The 27,310-nt window shown below is 50.0% G+C and overlaps 1 protein-coding gene across 4 annotated transcripts in view; it reads right to left on the reverse strand.

Annotated features, from left to right (window-relative positions):
- Positions 1–1,905: 1,905 nt before the first annotated feature.
- MPP2 (MAGUK p55 scaffold protein 2) overlaps positions 1,906–27,310 on the reverse strand; it is a 29,596-nt gene continuing 4,191 nt past the window's right edge. For 3 of the 4 annotated variants that reach the window (XM_010994139.3, XM_010994137.3, XM_064495764.1), the window contains exons 3-13: positions 23,823–23,941; positions 11,852–12,004; positions 11,588–11,737; positions 11,008–11,235; positions 10,061–10,192; positions 9,846–9,951; positions 9,696–9,764; positions 9,307–9,468; positions 8,452–8,654; positions 7,960–8,088; positions 1,906–6,774 (exon numbers count right to left, since the gene is read on the reverse strand). In XM_010994139.3, the coding sequence (XP_010992441.1) occupies positions 6,598–6,774; positions 7,960–8,088; positions 8,452–8,654; positions 9,307–9,468; positions 9,696–9,764; positions 9,846–9,951; positions 10,061–10,192; positions 11,008–11,235; positions 11,588–11,737; positions 11,852–12,004; positions 23,823–23,941 (1,628 nt within the window). In that variant the 3' untranslated portion in view covers positions 1,906–6,597. Of the gene's footprint in view, positions 6,775–7,959; positions 8,089–8,451; positions 8,655–9,306; positions 9,469–9,695; positions 9,765–9,845; positions 9,952–10,060; positions 10,193–11,007; positions 11,236–11,587; positions 11,738–11,851; positions 12,005–23,822; positions 23,942–25,496; positions 25,613–27,310 lie in introns of those variants that run through there. The other variant, XM_031468674.2, reaches the window with a different exon arrangement.

The following is a 27,310-nucleotide window of genomic DNA, read 5'->3' on the forward strand; positions in this document are numbered from 1 at the left end:
CTAAAGAAGTTATTAAACATTGGCTCTCTGCTTTTGCTGTCCTTGGAAAACCTCGTATTATAAAAACAGATAACGGCCCAGAATTTACCGCAAAAATTATTGAACAATTTTGCTCTAATTGGCAAATGCAACACTCTTTTGAAATACCTTATAATTCCACTGGACAAGCTATAGTGGAATGTTGTCATAGGACTCTTAAGGCTTACTTGCAAAAATTAAAGGGGGAGTATACTCCCCAAGAATGTCATAACATCCTAGCACACACATTATATATGCTCAACTTTTTAAATCGAGGAAAAGATGCTCACACCACTCAAGAGAGACATGCTAATCCTCCTGGGATAGGTGGCCCAGATAGAGTTTGGGTGAAAAAGCCATTTACCGACGATTGCGAGGGCCCTTGTCAGGTTAAATGCTGAAAGAGAGGTGTTTTATGTGTTGATACAGGTCACAAGCTACGATGGATACCACAGAAGTATATCCATGTGGTCACCACTTCAAAAGATGGATAAGTATCTTAATTTTTTATCATTTTGCATGCTACACTTTTCTGATTTCTGGGGAATCTGATGTGTCTTATTGGGCTTATATTCTTAACCCTCCTTTATTCACACCTGTTACTTGGTGACATGCAAACCCCCCCACTTGCTTCTAACGATTCTGCTTGGACAGGTGGCACATGGATACCTCCCGCAGCAACGCAAGAATATCTGCACAGCAACCAAACATTGACACAATATTCTCATAATCCACCTTTATGTATTGTATATAATAAGTCACATACTGATTGTATTAATCTACAGAAGCAATTGTACTTGTATTATCAACCTAAGAAGGGGAATCAAGTAGCTAATTTAACTTTTATTACAGCTGTATCAACTACTACTTATGAAATTATGAATGTGTCACAAGTACTGTCCCCATGTGTAAACCGAAAACTGATTGGAGATATAAGTTTTATTCTGTTCAATGGTCACCCTGCAGGATACAGTGTCCTCGTAATAGCTCCTTGTTCAGTGGAACTCTCTTGGATTGGGGACCCCATGGACATTTGTTAAGTAATAACATGTCTCTTCAATTTGGACAAAATTCTTCGGCACTAATTACTTCGAGTGAACATGGACTTTCCAGACCCACTTTACAACTGCTTGATGGCGACACTATTTTTAGTCCTATTTATAAGACCATTTGGAGACTCGGACTGCTTTTCGTTGACAGAATTCTTTATCATGGAGACTATGTTAATGGGTCAGGCAATTATTCTGTGTCATTAATTACCAATCTTTCTGATTCTGTAATGATTTGCACTACACATCCTTACGTTTTAGTTTGGGATGCCTTCTCTCCTAATATTGCTGTTGACCATGTTTATATCACCCATTTATTTCCTCCTTTCTGGTATTCTGATTTTTTGACTCATAAAAATATTAGTGACTATAATATATCTTATGTTATGCTACTAAAACAATGAGCTCATGTATGGCTACCAGTTATCCTGAACAGAACTTGGTCTAATGAGCAAAGTTTATATGTGCTATTAGAGTCTTTCAAAAAAGTTAGGCCAAAAAGATTTGTAGCTACGCTCATCGCTTTTATTGTATCGGCTGTAATCGTAATCGCCACAGCTGCTGCTGCTACAACAGCTCTAGTGTCCTCTATTAATGCTGCCCATACGGTTGAGAAGGTTTTGACTAATGTAACTCAAGAGCTACAAACACAGGTTGACATAGATTGTGGAATCATGGCTAGACTACAGGCTCTTGAGGCCGCCGTAGAATGGATTGGAGAACAAGAAGCATCATCAAAAAGATTAAAATTGAAATGTGACTGGCAATTCTCTATGCTATGTGTAACTCCTATTCAATATAACGAAACAGAGACACCATGGTACAAGATGAGACAACATTTATAAGGAGTATTTAATGATTCTTTGGGAGAACATAATTAACTTTTTACAAGATCAGTTGGAGACTCGATTACATAATATCCATGATGCTTTTGCACAGAATGTACTTGAGCAAGCTGAAAACGGATTGCATTGGCTTAAGCCTGAAAATTGGTTTAATGAGCTTAATTTACGCATTTTTATTAATATTGGCATGCTTATATTGATCTGTACTGCCTTGTTATATCTTTTAAAATGGATATGTAATTTACGTAAGCAACAGGACGCTCAACAACAAGCTCTTGTTATGATGGGATTGCTTGCTTCTGCACAACAGGGTTGTTTCCTTGCTTTATAATAATAAAAAAAAAAGGGGGAAATGTAGGCCTCCGCCTGAAGGCTCTAGAGAATAAGCCATGGGCTGAACTGATAAACAAGCTGTGAGGAATGTCATGTATCCAGTACGGATGGCTGGACAGCCAATGATGGGTAAGATCCTCAGAGGAGGACAACCTAAGACAGGCACAGCCGGCGGGATAAGAGACGGCCTATGTAATGAAGTTTCGTGACGAACTTTAAAACAACCTGTCCTTGATCATGTAACATCCTGTACTTACTGCAGGAACTTGGGGACCTAAATAGATTAAGACTATTAACATTGTCATAACTTAGATGATATGTGAGGCATCATGCTTGTCCGATATAAACCCTTTCCAAGAACCAATAAACAGAGAACTGCTTCGCTTCTCTCCGCACGGTGTTCGTGTGTACATGATATAGTGCCACCGACAAAAAGACAATCTACAGACTGGGAGAAAGTATTTGCAAACAATGAGACCGACTGGCCAGGGCTTAACTTCTAGAATGTAACAGGGAATTCCGTCCATCGCACAGGTATGGCCAAAACAGATGCACAGTGGCCAGCAAACTTGGCTACACCTTAGGATCACTGAGGGAGACTTCAAAACATACTGCTTCCAGGGGTTCATGCCCAGCCTGGTAGAGACTGGCTAGATCCTGTTTCCTCTTCCAGACCACCAAGAAAGACTACATTTCCCAGCCTCCCTTGCAGTAATCCAGGGCCCAGTGACAAGCTTCTGGCCAAAAGGCTGTGAGTTGAGAGCCCTAGCCCATAAAATCCCTCAGCAACTTCCTACATAATCTCTGTTCCTTTTCCATGACACCTGGGGAATCACTTGTCAAAAACGGTGGTGTCACAATGTGAAAAAGAGGCTGGATCCCTGAATCACTACCAGGGGTGCCACCCGATCTCCATCAGATGTGATGTGAGCAAGAAATGAACAATAAAGTTGTTAAGTTGCTGAGATGTTATGATTGTTAGTTGCAGCAATTAGCCTTTCCTGAACTTCTGATTTAATTGATCTGGATTGGATTCCAGGCAATTGTATTTTTTTAACCCCTCCAAGCAATTTTAATGTGCAGCCAGAATTGAGAACCACTGGATTAGCTCAGAAATACAAGTGCTGAGTTGCTGGGTATAGTAAAGAAATATTGAGCTCATAGGGGTGCCCCAGGAGATGGGAAGAAAGTCGTCCAGAAATGAGAGAAAAAGGTGGGAGAGGGCCCAGCAACATGGAGAGAGAAAGGGGGACCCCAGGAGAAGAGTTGACCAGTAAAACATTCTATTTGCTGGGGATGATCAAGGGACATTTCAGAATTGGGGTATTTAATATTCGGTTCTAAATTCACATCAGACCTGTCAAGTGGGTGATATAAACCCCGATGGCTGCCTGCAAATCACCAGTCAAGTCAGCCCCACACTTGTCCCTGTGTGAGCAGATGCTTTGGGGAAATCAAAGGAGGGGGGCCAGTTCTGCATTTGGTCATCACAGGGAGAAGGGGAACAGCCAAAGCCCTGTCCTGAGAATCCTCAGCGAGCATCCTGGGCTCCCCTGAAGAACACCGGCGGGAAGGCAAGTTGATCCCTCAACCCCACACCCATGCTGACCCCTGGGTGACATTTTGACCAGCTCTCTTTGGCCCCTGTTGATGAGCACCTAGAACCAATCCTAGCATTAGCTCCGGGAGAGGCCATGACACTTCAGAAGGATGAACTTGATGGCCAGAGAAGTAGAGGAACCTGCTGGAAGCCACACACCAGGTTCTGGGTGACGCCTGAGTCCCCCGGCCCCCATGAATGCTGGGTACAGACTCCTGAATACAAGCACTAGAAAGAGCATCTTCTGAGTATGGGGAGCATGGAATGGCAGGATGGGGAATTTCAGAAGACATCACAGAACACGGACTTGTGACTTCAGCTTCCATTCCAGAATCATTCCATTCTCCACCTTCCAGAAGCCATCTGCCGACCGCAAAGAAAGACAGACAGAGCCCAAAAGCTTCGCTTTCACGTTTAATCAAAGGAAAAGAAAACCAGTCAGAGAGAAGGCTCAAGATTGGATGGCTGAGGGAGGGGAGGAGGGAAGGACAGCTGGGCTGGGACTGGGTGTGGACAGAGGGGTAGGGAGGGTCTTCACTATCCTGAAGTCCCTCAATAGAAGCGTCCACAGTAGGGGGAGGGAGGATAGAGTCCCAGGGCTAACGCAGTAGGCACACACACCCGTTCCAACCCAGCCCTGGTCCCTGGAGTGGGGCTGAGGCAGAGGCGGTAGGATGCTGTTCAGAGAGGGATGGAGACAGGAAAGGAGGGGCCCAGCCCTGCCCCCCAGGCATCACCCAAGGTGGAAGTGCCAGGACAGCATCTGGAGATTCACACTGAAGGGCCAAGTGCCAACTCCCCAGTGAGGGGCCCAGCCTCCACTCCCATCAAAGAGGATAGTCTTCTAATCAGGGCGCTTTGGAGGTTAACCAAGGAGGAGGGCACAGCTGCCTCTACTCCCAGGTCTCCCAGGTGAGGCTCAGGGGATGGACAAAGGACATGATGGCCAGGATCAGGCCAGCAGGATACCCCATTTTCCTACCACTCCCAGTCCCCTTGGGCTGAGGCTGAGGGTAAAGCAAGGGAGAGCAGAACGGAGGATAAATTAGAAGAATCTTGACTAAAGGGAACAGAAGAGCATAAAGATGACTGCATAGTGGATGCAGAGCTATGCAAATGCAAATGAGATCCTTAATATAATAAATATATTTCTAACTTTGTAATAAATATTCTGTTTCTTCTCCCTCCCCTTCCCTAGGAAATGGGCACACAGTGGTTCAGGGGCCAGCGTGGGCTGACACTGCAGCGAAGACAGATTAGACACTCCAAAGAACTGGGGAGCACAAAGGCTGAGAGTGGGGGCACTGGGGGGAGGGTCCCCTACAAGGACAGGTTCACGCCGGGAAGGGTCACAGAGAAGGATGAGGGATGAGGTGCTGGGGGAAGTCGAGGACAGCATTCTTTTCTTAAAAGAGATTCTCCTATTTTACACAATTGCCCTCCCCAAGGACTGGGGGTTGGCATTGAGGGTCGGGGGACAACAGGAGGGTGGAAGGAAGACATCGGGGAGGGCCAAGCCTCTGGAATAAGGGTCTTATGAGAAATGGGGGCTGATAGGGGACCCAAAGAAGGGGCCCCCAAAAGTGACCTCCAAAGCAAAACAATCCTTTGCTTCCCCCTCCCAAGAGCCTGACACACACCAGTGGCAGGAACACAGACCAGGCATTGCAGCATGCGGAACCGTGAACTGCAGAGACTACAGTGTGGATGGCACCCCCTGGAGTTGTGTGAGGAGCCTGCTGGAGCACAAAAGGCCTTCTCCAAGCCCATGCCCCATGGCCCGGTCCTCACCTTTCCTCAGCCCCCCAGGCAGCCCTCATGTGAATGCACCATCTGGACCTGGCCAGAGAGACCAACATGGACAAGGACCACAGACAGGGAGCCCAGATCCATCCCCCACCACAGGCCACAGAGGGCGGGAGCTCTCCCATCAGAAGCTGCAGGCTCTCCGTCACAGGACTCAGCTTCCAACCCACCTGGCCTGGGCTGAGCATTCTCCCTGTGCCAGACTTGCCTTGCGGGGAACAGAGTTGGCCTGTGGGGGCACATTGGAGAAGTCTGTGGAGAGACTTCGGCAGTGAAAAGCTGTGGATGAAGGAAAGACAGGGCAGCATTGCTGGTGGGACCCAGCCCCGTTCTGAGGGGGCCGAGGTGGCACCACTTCCCGGCTGTTGCAACAGCTGGTGCTCTGGCTCCTCCAGCCTTCAGGATGGCACCAGGCTGGCACCACCAATCAGGCCTGCCTGGCTGCCAGGGACTTATGTGCTCCCCTGGCCACAGGGAACCAGCCTAAGGCCTGCTCTCAGGCCCAGGGGCGAGAGAGAAGTGGGAGGAGCCCAGGAATGGGGTGGGTGTGGCCAGTCCAGAGGAGAAAAAGTGGCTAGAGAGAGGTGGCGGCGGCAGTGGACCTACTGACCACATGGTCCCAAAGCAGCTTTTCTCTTCTCTGGACTGAGCACTAAGGAGTGACTCTGACACACTCCTGGGCACAGCTTGGTCCTCGGAGAGGGACATCTGGTGGCCAACGGACATCGGGGGTGGGCAGCACCTGGGCACACAGGTACCCCATGAACACCCACCTCCCTGGCAGTGAACGCCTCTGTGCTGAAGCCAGACTGAGGGCCATTACTCAGGGAGAGCCAGAGTGCCAGGGATGCGAGCTGAGGTTCAGGGCTGGGGTCACGGTTAGGAAGGGGATGGAGTTAGGGTTCTGGGTCACAGCCCAGAGGGGGCGAGGTCCAGGTGAACAGGCTCAGTACACCCAGCTGACAGGCACCCACTGGGGCTCCGTGCGCAGCTTCTCCATGGCGGCCTGGAGCTCACGGAAGGTCCTCTCCAGGTTGCTGTTGACCAGGCTGAGGTCGAAGTAGTGCCCGTAGCCCCTCTGGATACGGCTGCTCTCCTCCACTGTCCGTCTCAGGTCCGCCTCCTGCCAGCACAAGGGGCCCTCCCACCCGTCAGTGTCTCCCAGTCACCCCCAACATCAGGGGGTCCCATAGCCTGCCCCATCTAGCCCCCTCCTCAAAACCCAAAGTAACAGGCATAGACCCCCTCCCTGCATGCCCCAGGGCAGCTCCCCTGGAACCAGACAGAATAGGAAGGAAGGAAGGAAAGAACAGCTAGGAAGTGCCCAGCACGGCACTAAACACTCTGCAACCCCCATAATCTTCACTGCAATGCGGTTAAACAGGACTAATCCCCATTCACAACAGAGAAAACCACACAGCTAGCCAATGACTGAACAAGGTGTGCCTGACCCAAAAGCCAGCACTCCCTCCAGTCTGACTAGGCCCCCTTACCTGGGCAGCCTGAGGCCAGGCCAGGTCTAGGGCCACCCACAAGGGCCCGAGGCAACCCCTACCCCAGACCCAGTCCCAGGCGGTGGAGCAGGGGTGGGAAGGGAATTTGAAAACTGACTTAAACAAGCTGAGGTGGGAGCTCTAGAACTGGCACAGCTGTGTCCCAGTGTCCCCAGTAAGCCTTGCTTGCAGCCAGGGGGACTTGCAGCAGTGGAGAGCCCAGCCTAGACCTCTCTGGGGCCTGAGCAGTGCTCAGCTGCAGTACCAGGCGTGGCCAGCAGAGGGACCCCTGAGTTCAGAACGCTGCAAACCCTACATTTGCTGGGGAAGGCTGCTCCATGAGGTCCCTGGGGAGAAGGCAGTGCCCTGGAGTAGTAACACCTGACTTGAATGCTCTCCTCCCTGCACTGTCTCCTCCCTGATGCTAACAGGTCCCTCCAGCCAGACTTCCAGCCTCTGGCTTCCCTCCCTTCAGCATTTCCCCGAGCTGTAAAACAGCCCACCTCTGCCCACAGATCTCCCACTGGTCCTGTGGGCTCCCCCTGGGTGGGCACTCTGTCCCTGCAGAGTGGACTCAGCAGGGGGCCTGGCAGAAGCTCCTGTCCCCAGACTAGCTGTGTCCCTGACCCTACACTTCACTCCCTCGTGCAGACCTCCATTTCCACACCTATGAAGTGGAAATCACAAATCCTACCTCACTGGTACCTTGGGTGGGCACCTCTCTCCTTCCCAGCACCACCCTCTCCTCTTCATCAGCTTTAGCAGGCCCCCTTGACAGCCACTGGACCCCACCACCACACCTCAGAGACTCTCACCGTGAGCTGCTTGGTAGATACCCCACTCTCCAGCGCCGCCCGGTTCATGGCCCGCAGAGTCTCAAAGTCAGGGGCCTCAATGAACACCACATAAGGGACAAACTCGGCTGTTCTCAGCACCTTCACTGCCTGCAGAAGAGGAGGGTGGGGAGTATATCTCCACATACATCGGGGGTGATGGGAGTGAGGATAGGTACCTGGGAATAGATGAGAATGTGGTACCTGGAGTCTGGGACATGAGTCCTGGGGATGAACGGTAGAACAGCTGGGAGGTGGCTGGGGATGGGGGGACTGGAGGGAACTAGAGAAGTAGGGGATCCAGGAGGCTGAGAAACAGGTTCTAGGTGGGCTGGGTCCCCAGCAGCAGTTGAGGGGTTATATGGGTGGGGTTGGGAGACAAGTGCCTGGAAATGTACAGGGAAATACTAGGGGCCAAGCAGAGTACCCAGAGAGGATGCTGAGCAGCCTGGGGAGGAACGGGCCAGGCAGTACCTGGGGGTTGACATCCAGCACACACACCCGGCCAGCAGTGACCACGCCCCGGATGGAGTCGATCCGTGTGCCATACAGGTTGCCCTCGTATTCACCATGTTCCAGGTACCGCCCAGCACGGATGTCGGCCTCCATCTCCGCACGGGACACAAAGCTATAACCCTGGCCTTCCCGTTCTGAGTCCTTGGGCCTCCGGGACGTGTCTGGGGGGAAGGAGGGGCCCAATGGGCACAGGCAGACCACACCACCTCAGACACACATGCATGAGCCTCATGCGTGCCAAGCAGCCCTACTGCCTTCCCACACACCTTGCCCTCACCCTCACCACTGGCACCCACAGACGTGAGAGGTCCATATTGAGAGGACCTTCAGAGATCACTGCTCCAACCCAATGCTCACAGATGGCAGGCTGAAGCCCAGAGAGGGCCATGTGCAACCCAAAGCCACACAGCAAGGCCAAGTAGACCTGGCGTCAGCACTCGAGTTCCTGCCTCTAGGAGCCAGGAGCTTTCACACCCAGCTGGTTCTGTCACTAAGAAGCCCTGTCTTTCACAAGGTCACACACAGCTCATAGCCCTGTTTCACATGAGTTCCCAGCTGGGCTTTTAGCAAGTGAAACCTGAGAGAAGGAAAGGCAAAGCTAGCCCAGTCCATCTGCTTCATGGGACACCTCTTCCAGCCCTCCTCGGCCTGCAGTTCCGTAACCCACCCATAGAGGGCGCACACCCCACATCTCACACCCAAAGGTACCACAACCTAGGGCCCACAGATGCCCATTCAGTGGACTCAGCCCTGGCCCCTAGGGCAGCCCTGTGCTTTCTGACTCCCACTTGGCAGGGCCCAGCTCCCACTCACAGGGCACCGTGGTGCCGTAGCGATCCGGATCCCACATGATGAGTTTGTTCTTCAGGCTTCGCCGGCCCACACCCTGAGCCCCGATCAGCACCAGGGTTTTCCGGCGGAAGGGGGGCATACGGGCCACCTCCTCATAAATGAGCAATTCATGGCGGTCAAACTCTGGACACAGGAAAATGGCACTGCTCACCAGGTGGAGGAGAAGGGGTGGGGCTGGGTTCCCAGGGAGGCCAAGGATAAGAGCGCTGGGGCCAATGGTAGCAGGGAGAAACCAGGTAGGGCTTAGGGACAAGACAGGCAGCATCAGAACTAGGAGGTGCACAGGTCATTGGCAGGGGAGGGAAGAGGCATCAGGGGAGGACAAGGGGAAGAGGGACCCCAATACCCACCTGCATTCTTGGTGGTCAAATACATCATTCGCTTCTTTTTCTTTCCTGAAAGGCTGCCACATAGGGTCCCTGGCCATAAGGAGATGGGCGGGTGAGGCCAGGCAGGGCTGAGCCAGATCCCAGGTTGGGGGTCTGGTGGGAGAACCATACCTGAGGTGGGTGTCAGCTCCAGGTCCCGCTTGACAAAGGCTTTCCGCTTCTCCTCCAGCAGCTGGCTGGGGATGAGCCCAGCACTGCCCCCTTCTACGTGGCACGCCTGAAATACACATGGGGCAAAGATCTGCCTGAGTGAGGGAAGCCTCCCCGAGCCCTCACCTCCCCATCATACCATATCTAGAGAGACTGCGCAGTCGCCCAGGGCTCACCTGCCACCAGTTGGCGTCGTCCTGGTTTACAATCTGTAGCAAGTCCCCAGCACTGAAGTGCAGGCCGGCTTCCTTGCAGGGGATGAGGCTGTCTCGGGCAGGATCATAATCAAAGTGGCATTTCACAAATACCTGGGCCGGCGATTCCGTGAAGGGTCAAAGAAAGAAGCAGGGGAAGGCTGGAGGGGATAGTACCCTCTCCCATTGCTACCCTCACCCCCCACGGTAGGGGGTGGGAGTGTCACACAGTCCACCCTCTGCCCCTGCCCCTCATAAAGATTAAAGAGATCCTGGTACTGCCCATCTAAATGAGTGATTCCCACAGGTCCACCTGGCCCGCTCCCTGGTACTAGCCTCCCTTTGCATTGGGAACAAAAGACTCAGAGGGATAGGGGATCTGCTCAGGCGTGGGGCCCAGGCCTCACCCGCCGAAAATACAGGATCACCTGGTAAAGGACATGACCCTGGCACCTAATGCAAGATCCCTCTGTTTTCTCTACACCCTCTGCTGGGAGAGGGCTCTGGCAAAAAGACTGGAGAGCCAGTAGGAGAGGCGGGCAGAGCAGCCAGACCTCCACAATCCACCAACCAGGACGCAGCTGTATATGACACGTGGCAACAGACTCTGCGCCCCCGCACTTACAGACCGCTGCACAGGGTGCAGGCGCTCACTTGTACGCTCGCGTACGCCGAGCTTAGATGCGCGTATGCCCCTTGCACATGCGCACAAGGGCCCAAGACGATGGAAAACACGCGAGAGGGCGTTCACCTTACGCAGAGGCCAGTAGATGGCTGGGTCGGTGGGCCAGGTCCCGCCCCCATCTTGCTTTGACCACACTGGTTGGAGAGGAGGGGCTCTCACACCGAGGCCTGTGACCCTGGCCGCTGGGAGGCTCGGTCACCCCTAAGGCCTTGTGCTGAGTGAGGGGCTTGGTGGAGGGGCCCACCTGGCGGGGCAGATGCGGCTCCTGGTAGCTGGGCAGGATCTTGAGGATGACGCTGCCGCTGGCGCTGCGCAGGAGCTCCTGCAGGGCGCGGGGGTCGCTGCCCACCGGCTGCCCGTTCACCTCCTTGATGATGTCGCCCACATGTAGTAGGCCTTGCTGAGCCACCATGCCACCGTGCAGAATGCGTGCAATCACCAACTCACCGCCTTCCACGCGGAAAGTCACGCCCTGGGGGACGGAGGGCGGGTATGATGAGGCCCCAGCTGCTCCAAGTCAGAATCTTCAAATGGGTCTCTTAAGAGCCCCTCCATTCCTGTCCCCACCCTTCCACCCCCATCCTCACAGCGACCTTCTCTGCCATCCTCCGCCCAAATTCTTCACTTATAGTTGTACTACTGGCTGCAAAGTGGGCAGAACGGGGAGTCAGTGTCCACGGTCTCTAATGCGCATGCGCCCGCCCGACAGCGGGCAGGGATGATCCCACCTTCATCTTCGGCCTCTCCTAACCAGATTTGATCCCTGCTAGCTAGTCTCCATCCCGTCTCCCGATTCCACCTCTGGCGCTGCCCCACACCCTCACCAGATGCTCTCCAGCCGTCTTGCGGATGCCCACCATGCGCACCGCGTCGGGAGGCACGGGCTGGTTGCTGAACGTGGGGTCCAGGCCAGGGCTGGGGGGTGGTGTCTCATAGGTCTTTGAAGCCACAGAGTCGTGAGTCTCCAGGAGGGACTGAGGAGGTGGGGGTAAGAGGAGAGACCATGGGGCAGTGCCCTGAGGCCGCTTCCCATCCTAGCTCTAACTTCCTGCCTACCCCTCCCTCAGGAACCTGGGAGGGGACCAAACCTGGAAGTGGGGCTCCTGGAGGATGCGGGCCAGCTCGGCCGCGGTGCTGCTCTGCTCAGCCAGCTGTGCCAGGTCCCGAAGGATCTCCTGTACCAGCTCCAGGTTGTTGTCCCGCACAGCCTCCAGCTTCGTCTCCTCCAGCCGCTCATGGGCCTGGGGGTGGGGTTGGAACAGGTGAGGCCTGATGCTTCCCCAAAGGCCCTGCGGTACCAAACAGTGCCCCCCATCAGCTCCCAGGCATCTTCCCACCCTCAAATCCTGACCTGAGACCCCAGCCACAGCACTGCTCCAGGTAGCAGCTTCAGACCCTCCCTCACTCAGACACAAGCACATTCTCACATGTGCACACACACCTTGCTTTCTCCTTTCTCCCCAAAATGGTAATGGGAACCCAGTTTAGGGAAGAGAGAATCTAAATGATAAACCTTCATTCCCACCTCTTTGCCACAGAGGGCCAGTAAAATTATCAAACTGTCCCCAACCCCAGGATCCTATAAGCATCTGAGTTCAAGGATGGCTTCTTCTACCCAGCATCTGGACTGGGTGGGATCTTGGACACCCTGTAGCCCAGGATGAGGAAGCCAGGGAGGTGGAGTAGCTTGCCCAAGGTCCCAGGGGCTCCAACTTGGGTCTCCAAGCCTTGAGCCTAGTGATTCCAGTGAGGAAGGGGACAAGAAATCAGTATATGGTACCAGGGGAGGGCCCTGCACCTACTTGTTGCTCTACTGACTCTGGGCTCCGTGACAAGTTTCTCTGAAAAGGGAAGAGGAAGCCTTCACCAGTGACCAGCCCAGCAGGGAGAATTATGTTAAATGGGTCGGGAAGAAAGGAGTCCCATATCAGGGATATACATGGAGACTTTTTTCCTTCTGAGTCATTTTAAAGATAGTTGCAGACACAAAGTACTTTGCCCAAAATACTTCAGCCTGCATCTCCTAAGAACAAACACGAGATCTCCTGCATAAACTACAATACCATGATCACGTGCAAGAGATTCAACATTGACACCTTGATATAATGTTACCTAATAGACAGTCCATGTTCATGTTCACTATTGTCCCCAAAGTAGTCTCTATGGCTTTTATTTTTCTGATCCACACGCTAATCTAGATCACACATTACATTTGGTTGTCAGAGCTTTCTATTCTCCTTTAATCTGGAACAGACCCCAGTAACTTTTAGTCTTTCAGGACATTTTTAAAGAGCCCAGGTCAGTCGTCTGTAGAGTGGCCCACAACTGGATTTATCTGATGTTTCCTCACGTTTAGACTCAGGTTAGTCATGGTGACAAGAGTTCTACCTGAGTGATCTTGTGATTTTCCTACACTTTCAGACCATGTGACTATTCTGTTCCCAATCATCCACTAATGGATTTAGTATCAATTTATGGCCTTTGCCTGAATCAATGATTATATTGGGGATTGACAAATCGTCATTATCTAACCCCATCACTCCTATATGTATTAGATGGCATTCTACTATAAGAAAGAGCTCTTTCTTTTTCCCTCCCACTCCTCCTCCCTCTCCCTCTCTCTGTATCATCCATCACTATGGATTTTTTTACTCATTGTGTTCTAATCCATCATCATCACTATCCTCACTGGCTCAATTTATCCCAGATTTGTCTAGGGGAGCCCCAATCACACCTTTGACATGTTCTCATCAGTCCTTGAACACCTTCTTCTTCTACCACAAGCTTACCTGGTACTTTCCCTACCTTGTACTTTTCCAGAATCAGCAGTTTCTCCAAGGAACCCCATTTCCTTTTGGCGGGGAATGGTGTTTAGAAACCAAGATATGGGCACTCAGTGCTCATTGATTCCGGGGTGTTGTTTCTTTAGTAGACATTAGTCGGTACTGATAGTTCTGATTAAAATCAAACTCTACAAGATTTTCCTTATCTACTCTCATTCCATATTTCTATCTCCCTTCTCCTTCGATGAGAACTTTTTCCCAAGAACATTAACGGATTTACTTATTTGTTCTGTCCTTCAATATTCAAAAAAGTTTCAGAATTGATAAACCACTACTACCTATCACACACCTACTGAGTAAAAAAATCAAGATTTATCTGCATTCTTTTCACCTCAGAGTAGTCTAAAAGAACTTATAGCATTAATAGAAATGTTCTATATCTGCACTAATATGATAGCCATTAACCACATATGACTAGTGAGAAATGTGACTAGTACAACTGAGGAACTGAATTTTACATTTTATGCCAGCATTTTAGTTTAAGCATTTTAATTTTAATTTAAGTAAAGTATTTAAATAAACACACACATGTGGCTAGTGGCTACTACATTAAACAGTGCAGCCTCAGTATATAACCCACTTAGGTATAGGTATGCAGTCAGAAAACTGTGAGCAAAGGTAACTTGAATTAATTCCTTTTTCATAGGAGTCTGCTAACAATTTGATATATGGATAGATTCACTTATCCACACTTAATTTCAGGATTTGCTTTTTTCATTCTTTTTAATTTGATCTTAATTTTTGAATATGAACAACATTTGCATGATTCAAATTTTAAATCTATATAAAAAGTAAACTCAAAGAAATCTCATTTCCATCCTCATTCCTTCTAACCCATTCACACCCATACTCTAGAGGTAATCATTTTCATTAGTTTCTGGTTTATTCTATCTGTTTCTTTTCACAAATATAAGTAAATATTTCCCTTTCTTACTTGCATAAAAGTGGAACATTATATACACTCTTGATACTTTGGGGGTTTTTGTTTGTTTATTTAATTGGTTTGGTTTGTTGTTTGGCTTTTTACTTAACAATATGCCCTGGAAATCACTCTCTGCTACTATGTAGAGATTTTCCTTTATTATTGTTATTTTTTAATCACTGCATTTGAGTGATTGTGTGACTGGAGTATCATGATTTATTCAATCAGTCTCCACGGGTATTTTGGTTGTTTCTGATATCTTACTATTGCAAACAAAGCTGCAGTGAATAACCTTGGCATAGCTGTTCTATATCTGTAAAGAGGATTTTTCACATCAATTCCTAGAAGTCTTACTGGGTCAAGCAGTAAATACTTTTGTGGTTTTGTTAGATATTGACAAACTCCCCTCCATGGGGTGTGTGCCAGTTTGCCCTCCCACCAGCATTGGATGAGAAGCTTTCTTAAAGCCTTGCTACCACAGTGTGTGATCAAACCTTTGAATGTCTGCCAATCACATGGATGAGAAATGATCTCAGTGGGGCTTAATTTACATTTTGCTTATTATGAGTGAGGCTGAGCATCTCTTCAAATGTTTAAAGGCCATCTGTGTATCTTTTTCTGTAAACTGTCTGTTCATGTCTTCTGCCAATTTTTCTATCAGATCTTGTTTTTTTCTTTTTCTCACTTTTTAAAACATTCTCTGTTAGGAAGATAAGCCCTTTATCTATGATATCTCTTGCAAATATTTTCCTTGTTTGTCATTTATCTTTTGACTCTGCTTATGGGCTTTGGGTTTGTTTTTTTTTGTTTTGTTTTTTTTGTCAATGCAAAAAATATATATTTAAGTTGGTTTTAGCACCAAAATATTTCTTTTTATAGGGCTTTCTTTTTATTATTATAATTAACTTGCCTTGGTGTGTTCTCATTCCTGAATGTTTCCAAATACATTCCCCTTCCAACTGATTGTTGACTGACTAGAATTCCAAGGAAATGGATTTAATCATAATTATTTAAGCCTATTATTTTAAATAAATGTCCCGAGAAATCTTAAAATATATATATTTAATGTAGTTAAATTTATTAATATTTTAATCATCTGAATTTTGAGGCATAGTGTTTAAAAAAGGCTTTCCTTACACACTGATCTATGTTTTCTTCTAGGATGTGTATGGTTTATTTTTTCACATTTAGATCTCTAAGCTGTTTGGAAGTTAATTCTGATGTATGGTGTGAGGTATGGATCTACTTTAATATCTTTCCAAATGACTATCCAGGTGTCCCAATACCATTTAATAAAAATTTGTAAGAAGATGATTGCTAAATTTTCTTCATGTGATAGTGGTAGTATGATTAGTTTTTTAAGAATTTTTCATCTTTTAGCTATACATATTGAAATACAGATTAAATTATGTCTGAGATTTGCTTCAAAATGATTCAGGAGAAAGGGAAGGAGGTAGAGGTATGGATACAACAAGATTGTTCATGAGTTGTTAAATGTTGAAGTGGGGCAGTGGATGATGGGGGTTCAGGAAACATTTTTTAAAATTTCCATCCCAGAAAGTTTTTCAAGCCTATGAAATGGGGAGATTTTAATAACATTTCACAAGGATTCTCTGAGGATTTGCTGAGATGGAGACAGTGCCTGGTACACAGCAGGTACTCAGTAAAGGCTAGCTCCTTATTCTGTCCCCTCTTCCCCAAACAGGCCAGGGAAACAGCCTCCTACATGGGGAGGCATATTGGCCCCACTGTCACTTAAATCATCCTCTGCTAGGGGGCAGCATTTCAGACAGACTCCAACAGCCTGGCTGAGCAAAGCATTCCTGCTGGGGAAACAGACAATCGAAGGAGAAAAGGTGCAGTACTCAGAGATCCCTTATGCCTTGATGACCCTCAGAAGCCAGAGGGCAGAGACATGCCCCAGAAGGTTCCACCAAACCCTAAATGATCTTCAGTCATTAAGTTCAGCACAGCCCACAGAGTGTCCCTGGCTCCATGTTACCAGTGTCCAGACAATGCTGAGAGCCCAGGGCCCCAGGAACTGTGTTTCAAGAATGAAGGAAGGCGCTCAGGCCTGCAACCATCTCACCATGGCAGCCCTGGCCAGGCTCTTAAAGGTTATCGGGAGCTAGCTCTGGCCCAGGTGATGTGAGCAGCATAGAAGTTGCCCATTTTAGCTTTAGCATCTTCTGCTCCATGGATGAGGAGGACATGTTTCTCTAGGAGCCCTCACCTCACCAAGCAGAAAGCCAGTGTGTCTCCCAAGCCTCCCATCTTTGACTTAACGACCCCTGGCTGATCCATTCCTCCTCCTGTGGCCGCCCCTGGACGTCTTTCCCACAGATACGGGAGCACCGCTCTCCATGCTCAACTTCATGGCCCAGAGGAAATTTTAAACGCTTGATCGCTCTAATACAAAAGAAACACTACAGCAGGCCGATCCAAACAGCTGATTAACCAATACTGAGAACACGCACCATGTATCACAATTTGCAACACACTTTTCTGGGACTTTGGAAACTCAGAATTACATTAATTATGTCCTTGGCTCGTGATATGTTCTCATCATTGGTTTGTGCATGGTTTCCTTTTAGTGAGTTGATATTAAGCTAGATACTTTTGTAATACTATAACAAGGACCTAAGAACCCACCACTTAAACCATAAATGAAGATCTTGACCACATCCTACATCTAATCACATGCCCTACCCACCTATCAACCCACCTCTCCCACTCAGAAACCACCATCTTGACTCCTTGTGTTCATCTCGCCCTGGCTTCTCATTTTACATATTTTTAGTGTACCTATATGTATTCAACATATTCTTAAAATAAATATTGTTTTTAGTTATTTTTAACCTTTTAAAAGAGAGAATTATGGGAGAGGTAGGTATATTTAGTTCAGTGGTAGAACGTGTGCTCAGCATGCATGAGGTCCTGGGTTCAATCACCAGTATCTCCATTAAAAAAAAAGAAAGGAAGAAAAAGTGAATTATGATACAATCCCTGGAGGACTTTTTTCACATAATTTTTTTTGCATATATATATATATATATATATTTTTTTTTTTTTTTTTTTTATTGAAGTATAGTCAGTTTACAATGTTGTATCAGTTTCTGGTATACAGCATAATGTTTCAGTCATACCCAGTTACTATTTTTCACTCACCAATGTTTGCTAAGATTCATTCTTATTTTTCATATTATTAAGTAAAAGCGATTAAGTAAAAACATACTTCACTGAATATTATTTTTCACTTATTGTTATTTTGCTAAGATTCATTCTTTTTTCCCATATCACATGAGTTCAGTTATTTTAATCGATGTATTATTTTCCATCATGTGACTACACCATATTTTGTTCATCTCCTTGAGAGGCATCTGGGACATTTCAGGCTTTTTTTCCATTGTGAATGGTGCTACTGTGAACATTCCGGTCTGCATCTCCTGGTGCTCATGTGAGAGTTTCTCCCAGGAGCAGAATTGCTGGGCTGTGGGGTATACGCATGTTTGATGGTAAAATAACACACTCAAAAGACATCATTCCACTTAAATGTCACGATGACACTGTGGCATTAATAGTATTAAGGCCATTTTTACATTATAGTATCTGAGGTTCAAATGGGTAAAATGAATTCCTTAACAGCACACGGCTCACCAGTGTAGGGTGAGGGACTCCAGCTGAAGTTTCCTGAGTGCCCCCGCAGCCGTGGTGTCACTATCTGGGCACCTCTTTTTAGAAAGCATGGTCTTGTACAGCACACATTGCAGTATCAGAGGCACGAGGCCGCACAACCAGGAGAGTGGTTTTGAATTTCAGGGGTAATCATTTGTTTAATTCTGCTCTGAAAAAAATCATCCTTAGCCTAGCAGGGGCCCAAGCTCATTATAGACCAGAAACTTGGGCCAGGTTCCCAGCTGGCTAATGGTAGAGCCAGCACTCCAACCCACATCTGCCAGCTCCCAGTCCAGAGCTGTACGCAGTCTGCAAAGGCAGAAATGCCATACAGCCATTTCTTCGAAAACCTTTTCCCTCTGCCTTCCCTCTCCAACCTCTCTGATCTTGGCAAGAGACAGAGAATTCTCATTTGAAGCCCAGGCTCATAATTAAATAGTTCAAAATCTGAAATAAGTCCAGGGAGTGGTGAGTCAGAAGGTGAAGAGACTCTTCAATCTGGGTTTGGCCACATGATTTGCTTTGGCCAATGGGACAATAGCAAACGTGATGCCAGCAGAGGCTTGGAGAATGCCTGGGACTGGGGACTTGTCTTCCATTGCCACTGAGACCACTATGGGAGACAACCTGGGCCACCCTCCTAGAGGATGAGAGACTACACCATCCAGGACCCTGTAGCCTTCCCCACTGAGACACCAGACGAGTAAGTGAGGCCATCCTAGACCACCCAGTCTCAACTGAGCAAGCCCAGGCCAGAGAAACCATTCAACCAAACTACAAAATCATGAGACATGAATCAGTTGTTTTAAGCCACTTTGATGTGGGGTGGTTTGTTACACAGCAAAAGCACTGGGCTCCCCACCACTGTAGCCTTTGCTTGTCATGTCCCCGGTCAGAGTCTCCCTCTTAGTGATCCTCCTGGCCCCTCATTCTTCTAAGGCCCTGCCTTGCTTTGCCAGCTCTCTCACCCCTGCCTCACCATAGGACTGGAGTCTGCCCTATGAACTCCAGTCCAGTGGCCAAGACTACACTAAAACAACTCTTTATGGTTTAAAAAGCACTTCCACACACATGACCTCCCCCTCTCCTGACCACGAATCTGAGAGATAGGCATCATTATCCCCATTTCTCAGAAGAAATGACTGAAGCTCAGAGAGGTTGTCAGACAAACTAAAATCACACAGCTGGCCAGTGACTCTTCTGGCTCCAAACCATGTGCTTTTTTTCTTCTTCATCTCATGTGGATTAGGTCTCCCGACTGGCAGATGCCCCGACTGGTAACAGTTTATCTAAATTTCTGAATGTCATCTGCCTTTGATTCCTCACCAAGGCCTTGCCGGTTGTGGGAACACCTGCTACTGGATGCATGTCTGCCCTCCCAGATGCCACCTGCCAGGGCTGCCACCTGCTGTCTGCAGCCCCCCTCTGAATTTCTGATCAGCCTGCCAGATTTGATTTCCTTCAGAGCCTGTAACTCTCTGGGTTTGTCGCCTCAGGCCCTGCTCCTCCCTGGTCCCAGATCTATCCAGCACAGCCCATCCCATCTGTCTGCTGCATCCCAGGGGAGGAGAGTCAAGCTCACATTATGAGGCAAGGGAAGGAAGTGAGCAGCTACCACACACAGTTCCAACTGGACTCCGCTCCTGGGGATTTTGGGGCCACCAAGTTTTTGTAGCTGGATCTTTGATCAAAGTACTTTGTCTATTAGATAAATGTATCTGTGTATACATAATCATTAAAATGGGAGAGAAGGAGTAAGAAGTAGGTCCCGTTGTCCAAAGTAAGTCATGTAGTCAAGCCCAGATTGAAGAGGAGAGAGAGAAACAAAGTTGCATTGCGATGGGTCACACATACAGGGACGGGAATGATTTCTACTGAGCTCACGAAGGCCTTTATGGAGATTCACTTCCTGACTGTTGAAGGAGAGAAGTCACCGGGATCCCTTAGCCCATGAGCCTCTTACAGGGCTCTAGAACTAGTGCCTGACGCTTGGTGAGCATGCAATAGGTATCTGTTGAATAGATGATGGGTGACTGAATGACTGAGCGAATAACAGAACCATCCAGCCAGCAATCCCATCTTTGGAGAGCTGTCAAATGGGTCCGATGAGGCCACCAGAGAGGAATGTCACTGGGGGTGAGGAGATCATGTTTTGGAGGGAGCTGACCAGAGGACATCCTAACCCTGAGGTTCTGCATGCTGAGAGCTCCTCCCTTTCTCACTGGCTGTCCCACTGTAGAAGCAATAGCTAGAGTGACTCAGAGATGATGTGGTTCAGTAAATCCAACTGTGAAATCAGCTTTGGAAGGCTACAGAAGTTGAGGTTCAAAATGGGCATATTCAGCAATTCCAGTACCAAGTGTCCACCCTGGATAAACTCTCCCACACGTGCAGAAGCAGATGGATACAAGGATGTTCACTGCAGCACCGTCCTTAATAGAGACAAATCAGCAACAAGGTACCTGTCTCCCAGTAGGGGAACCAGTAAATGAATACACTGGGCTCTATTCATATACTGGAAAATCACACAACAGTTCAAATGAATCTATATCTATACATATGTCAATAACTACATTAACTTCTATGAGCTAGAAATCGCCCAAACCTAAGCTGCTTACACTATCATTTCCATTATGTAAAGTTTAAATACACATATAACAGGGGCATATTGTTTACATCTGAATACATCTGTATTCAGGGGAACATCCAGGGGAATGGCATCGATCAGCTCAAGCCAGTGGTCACCTGTGGGCAGGGAAAGCACTGGAAATGAGGAAAAGAGGGGAGGCGTTAACTGTATTGTGCTTTTTATTTCTTAAAAAGAAAGAGCAAGAACGAAAGCAAAGCGGACAAGAAATCCTGGAGATGGACACTCAGAGGTCTGCCATGTGCTTTCCTACACTCTCCTGTATTCATTCATTCAACAAATATTCAGTGAACACCTACTGCATGGCAGGCACTGTTCTGAGCTCTGGGGACCCAGTAGTGAACCAAGCAGACATCCTGTCCTCAAGGAGTTCATGTTCTCTATGTCTGAAACATGCATATTTCCTTTTTAAATATAGGAATCCAATCCTTGACCACCAAATGAAAAGCAATCTGCCTTTCTCCAGTCTCCTCCAATCTGCTCAGTTTTCTCTTCCTCAGAACCTCCCACTATCGACCCACTCACACCTTTCATCTTCCATCTTTTTTTCCTTTTTCCTTTTTATTTTTTAATCAGTCCTTTTTTGAAAAGGAAGCGGTAATTAGGTTTTTGTTTATTTTATTTATTTATTTTAATGGAGGTATTGGGGATTGAACCCAGGAACCTAAGCATGCTTTCTACCACTGAGCTATACCCTCTCCTCCTCATCTTTCATCGTTAACAAGCTCTCTCGGTCTTAAGCCATTCCATAGATAAAAACATGACCGAGCTGTGTCCCTGGGACACAGGATCCTCTGTAGCAGTGGGGCCTGGTCCCCTTCCACTCCCCATGCCAGGGAGGGCCACAGCTGTCCTGTGACAGAGTCCCCACCTTCACCCTGCAGAAGACCCACTGCCTGGCTGTACCACCCACCCCCTCCTCCCCATCGCTGTCATTGCTGACTTCCTGGTCACCCCCCCGCCACCGTTCACTGTAGACCCGGCGACTGCCTCAGTCTTCTCCCCACCCCAGCACCAGTGTGGACACCCTATCCCACACCCAAGCCTTCTATCCCTAGACTTCTTCAACATCGATGACCTCCCTGTCCACTGCAGCCACACTCTAGATTGTCATGTCACCCCCCAGGACTGTCCTCCTTCGATGTCTTTCAGTTCCCATCTCCCTCTCTGACCTGGGCCACTTTCTCTTCCAGCTCTATACTCTCTCCCCAAACACTGTGACCCCAGAGAGCCTCCAGGCCTTCACCTCCATTTTCCCCCTGCCCCTCTGTCTCCTCCTGGCCACTCTCCCCTCCCCTCCCAGCCTGGGCTCCAGAGGTGATGCTCTGAGCCACTCTCACCTGTCCCTGCATATCAGCCTTCCATAGCCCCCATCTAGTGCAAGCCCTGGACCAAAGCCACCCTCTGTTCCTCTGGACTGAGTCACCCCCACTCTGGGGAATCAGGCACCTGCTGCAGATGGTCCGGGTCCCTCTCAATCCTGCTCCCTGGCTTTGGTGGGTTCTCTCTCCTCTTCAACGATTAGTTGAAACTTCACTTCCCAATCTCACTTCCCACCCTTGCCCCACTCAACTCCTGATCCCTAATTCCCAGCAGAAGACTGCCCACCTCCCCTGAGAAATCTGAGCAATCAGCATAGTTCCCTGAAACTCCCAGCCTTGCCTCCAACACACGTCCATTCTTACCTCCTCTCCTCCCCCTCAGCGGACAGGTCACCCCCTCCCCTCATCCATCCTCATGCATCCTTGTCTCAACTGAAGGGGGCAACAGCCTCATACTTCCCCTCTGCAGAATCCCAGGTGCCTTGCTACCCCCAACCCTCATCTTCCATACCCAAAGACCAAGGACTGCCAATTTACTTCCTAAATATTTCTTTTATCCTCCCCTCCCTCAAGTCCTGTTACCAGAGGTCCAGTTCAGGGCCATCCCCGATGGTGGTATCTCCAACTCCAGCCATGATCCGCTAACCATCTTCCATGCCGCTGCCAGAGGGATGCTCTCCAAACAATCCATGTGCCATCATCCCACTGCTGCTTAAACCCCACGAAAGGCTCCATGTTGCTCACAGGACATCACAGGATAATGCCCAAGCCCCAGGCACAGTCCCCAGTGCCCTTCACTGGCTGCCAACATCTCCACAGCTCACACTCCTGTCTCACACCTGAAGCTCCAGCCTCACACCAACACTTACAGCCCCTGTATACTTCTGGCTCTTTCTCTCACCTCTGTTTCTGCTCAGGCTCTTCCTCTGGCCCAGAATGCCTTCCCCCTCTTCCTCTTTCTTCAAGATTCAGCTCAAGTGGTCCTTCCTCCAGGAAGTTTTCCCTGTGCACCCTGGGCTGGGTAAGACATCTGTCTTTTACACTGGCAAAACACCTAGTGAGTCTGCCTCTGTCACTGCCGTTACCAAATTGTTTTTTTGGTTTTTTGTTGTTGTTTTTGGTGGGGGGGGGTCAGGTTTATTTACTTTTTTTTAATGGAGGTACTTGGGGATTGAACCCAGGACCTCGTGCATGCTAGGCACGTACTCTACCACCGAGCTATACCCTCCTCTCCACCAATTTGTTTTATAACTTTCTCTTTTAGTGAGTCTCCTCTCCCTGACCTGAGATGTGGCAGGTGACTTTAAAAAGACTTTTACACAAATGCCCAAAAAGCAGAAAGATAAGCAGGATGGACTCTGGAAATTCCAAAACACAGGTGTGCTTAGCCCCAACCAATCATACCTTCTATAAGCTAGCAGTCACCAAACGCCCATCCACATAGGCATGTCCACACGCTCACCAGCCAGGCATGAGGGCCCCCCTACCTGCAGTGGCTCAGATTCATCACCTGGGCATGGATGTGCATGCATACCCCTTTTCAGGGGTCTCCGATACCACATGCCCCATGTCTAGGGCCCCCTGTGACTAACATCCTACCCCTCATGATGCCTCCCATGCACCTGGGCATGCCTCCCTGGAGCACCATACCTTGGCCAGAGATCTCACTATGGGACTTTCCATAATGCCTCGAAGGAAGATCAAGTCCAGTTCTGCTGCCCCCGTGGCACTGGGGAGGGATCCCAGGTTGTCCAGGACTTGCTGCATGGCTGGAGGGAAGGAGCAGGCAGTGAGACACGTGGGTGCCAGCTGAGCACAGGAGACCAAAACACACCAGGACAACCCTGCCCTTCCTACCAAACACCCCACAGACGACAGCCCCTCCCCAGCAGCACAGCATGAGCACTCCAGGCTCTTGAATCCCCACGGAAGGGGCCCTAGTTGGGGAGAAGCAATTTCCTTGGCCTGCTCTTAGGCCCTAGGTAATGCCAGCCTGGGCAGGAGGGAGGCTCCCGGAGGCAGGAAGTGGAGGTGGGGGGAGAGGAGAAAGGGAAGTAGTGTCAGGTTCCAGGTTCTGTCCTAAACCAGAGAACCTCAGGCTCCTCATTCAACCTGGGGCTAAGCCCCAGGACTCCACCACCTGCACCTGGAGGGCTCAGGGATGAGAGAGACGGTGCTTGGCGCATGTCCCTGAGTGCAGACCTGGAGTCAAGTAGGAAGCCATGCAGGAGGTCAGGGTTTATGCGGCATCCGGTACCAGATGTGCCACTAATCTCAGTGTGAGTTTGCACAAGTCACTGTCCCTCACAGGCCTCAGACTTGCCTTCCTGTAAAATGGGTGGACTGGACTGGACGGTATCTCCAGACCCTTCACCTCTGACAGACAATGATTGAGAAATGAATACAGATCATAGGAAGTCAAGGCTGAGTTCCAGGACACTGGCAGGAGCTGGGGGAACTGGCACCCTGGGGCCTGGGATGGCTGTGGGCACCCAAGGGCAGAGGTCCGACCAAGTCATCCCAGGGATCAGCAAACCCTCAGCCTTGGATGAGCCATAAGCTTGGGTATGAAAACACCTGAATTTGGGCCATTGCTGAGATCTGAGGTGGGGGCTATTTCACCCAGAGCAGAGGTGGGAGGTCCCAGCTGTGGTAGGTTCTGGGGGAAGTAAGGGAGAAGCAGAGTGTGTCCAGCTGGGGGCAGAGATGGGCAGAGGGTATCATTACTCTGCCACCCTGCCACCCATGCTTACATCTGCATAACAGCATACAAACGGGGAGGAGGAGGGGTGGATACAGCCCCTAGTGCCTCTCACTAATCTTGGCAGTGCCCTCTTCTTCCAGGAAGGAATGGGGATGGGGAGGAGGAGGCACTCGAACCAGCTGGTAAACACCGTTCAGGGACTCCTGGTCTCCCATCCTCTTCCTCCTCATCCTCCCCACCTTCTCCAGAAGATCCAAGCCTGCTCTCCAGACCCCTCCATCTCAGGCCTGGGCTTGGCATTGGTCAGAGACCTGCAAGACCCTTAGTGGACTCAGAAATAGGCCAGGGCAGGGACTCTTCCCTGCTCTGCCAGGGTCCCCTGGGATCCACCCTCCCTAGTCATCCTCACCTACAGATTCCCCAGCCTGCCAGCCATGAGGAGCGCTGAGCCAGCGCAGCTGGTACCCTCAGCCCAAGCGAGCACTCCGGGGGGCCGTGACCCTAGACCCTTAGGCTCCCAGGGGCCCGCTCCTAGGGCACTCCCTCCAGATGCCCCAAACCCCGAAGGCCAGCTTACCCGCACCCCCCAGCCCCAGCCTCTCCGTCCTGCCTTTACCTACCTTCCCTTCGAAGCTCAGTTTCCTCAGAGGAGCCCAGGGATATACCCTCCAAGGAGGCCCCGCTGCCTGGGCTGCTCGCCATGACTGCCCCCCACCCGGCCAGGGGCTCCCAGAGTAGCTTCCAAGCCGCTACCGCCTTCCCAGCCAGAGGCGGGCAGCGCTGGAGGAGGCGGGACTCGTGGAGCGCCCTCTGCAGGAACAGCCAATAGCAAGGCTCAGTCGCCCTGACCACCTTGCTGATTGGCCAAAACCCCGAATGGAGCCAACAGGGAGGGGGCGGTAAGAGGGCTGGGGAGGGGGCGGTGGGAGAATCCCCGTCCCACGGGAGGCCAGATCCCCCCGTTTTAGTACCTACCAGTGGGAGTGGGGAGGAAGGCGGCTGAGGGAAGGTTTGCAGGGGCAGAGGGGTGGGGGCTTAAGCGCGCAGCCCCTCCAGGACTGGGGAGATGCTCAAAGAGCCTCCTCTCCCAGCCCACCTGTGGGAAACCCAGGTGGGTGGGGACTTGACCCCATCTTGTTCCTGCCCCCTCTTCTGGAAGTCCCTCCTCTATTACACCTCATGCCACGTCCTTTTCTTGCCCTCAGACCTCTCCTCTCAGCCCCCTCTCCAGGACCAGTTTCCTTTACAATGACCCCCTCAGGATCAAAGGAAGCCCCCAAGAATGACTCTCAGTCCTTTGCCAGGAGGCAGTGGCGCCACTTTGGCACAAGGCAAACACCTCAAGCCCCAGCTACCAGCCATGAGGGGGTGGCGGGGAGGAGGGGAAGGGGTTAGCGCCACTGTGGGCAGGGAAGGGCACCCCAAGCCCTCTGACTTCACATCTCAGCAGCAGCCTCTCCGTCCCCCATCTCCCTTGGAGAAGGGGGTGATGCCTGCTGGCAAATCAGGCCTCTTGAGATTGGGGCAGGGCAAAGGTGAGGGCATATTCACCAACAGAGACTAGAGTGGGCAGGAGGGGAGGACTTGAAAGTTACCCCAGCCCAGAGCCACCATTCCTCTGAGACCCTGTACCCCTGAGGCCACCACTAGGCGCTGCATCTGCCACCAGACAGCTATTCCCTGAGGAGTGGCACCAGGTCACAGCACACCCCTGGTTGCCATGGCAGCAGGCAGGCTTACACACTAGGACATTAACTCAGACATTTAAAGGGACAGCTCCACCTGAAAGAGAGGGCAGGGCTGCAGGGCTGGAGTCTAGGGGCAAGTTCTCTAAACTCTCAGCCCACACCACACACTTATCTCCAGACCATCCTAAACCCTCAGGAAAAGGAACCCTCCACCTTACTAGATACAGAGTTGAGGGTCTCTCTCCAAGAGGAATACACCCACACTATCTCCCTCCCTCCATAATGATCATGGCCATATTGACCTATGGCTAAGGGTGGAAGGACCCTGCTAGCTTCACTCCGAAGAGCCCAAGGCAGGGATTCTGGAAGGGAGAAGGGAAAGGTGGCCAGACCTGACCTCAGAGCAGAGACGCAGCTGTTTCTCTACCAGGCCTGTGGGAAGTGTAATGACCACCAAATGAGAAGGGGCAGAGCCCAGAATTAGATTTTTGAGGCCAAGAGCCAGTCCAGCCCTGGGGCAGGCACAGAGGGCCACTTGAAAGAAAGACAAGACTTCAAGCCTTTGAGCCTCACATCACCTCTTTACTGAAGGGGAAACGCAGGCTCCAAGAGGTTAAGCAGCTTGCTCCTGTCCTTCTTCCTTTGGATATGAGAAGGCAGAGCAGCACTGCACCCAGAGTAGCTGCTGCCCCAGGAGTCCTCAGAGGAAGCAGACCCCCCACACACACCCCTGGGCTCCAATCCCT

This window comes from Camelus dromedarius, chromosome 16, assembly GCF_036321535.1.
Source record: "Camelus dromedarius isolate mCamDro1 chromosome 16, mCamDro1.pat, whole genome shotgun sequence".
Lineage (NCBI taxonomy): Eukaryota > Metazoa > Chordata > Mammalia > Artiodactyla > Camelidae > Camelus > Camelus dromedarius.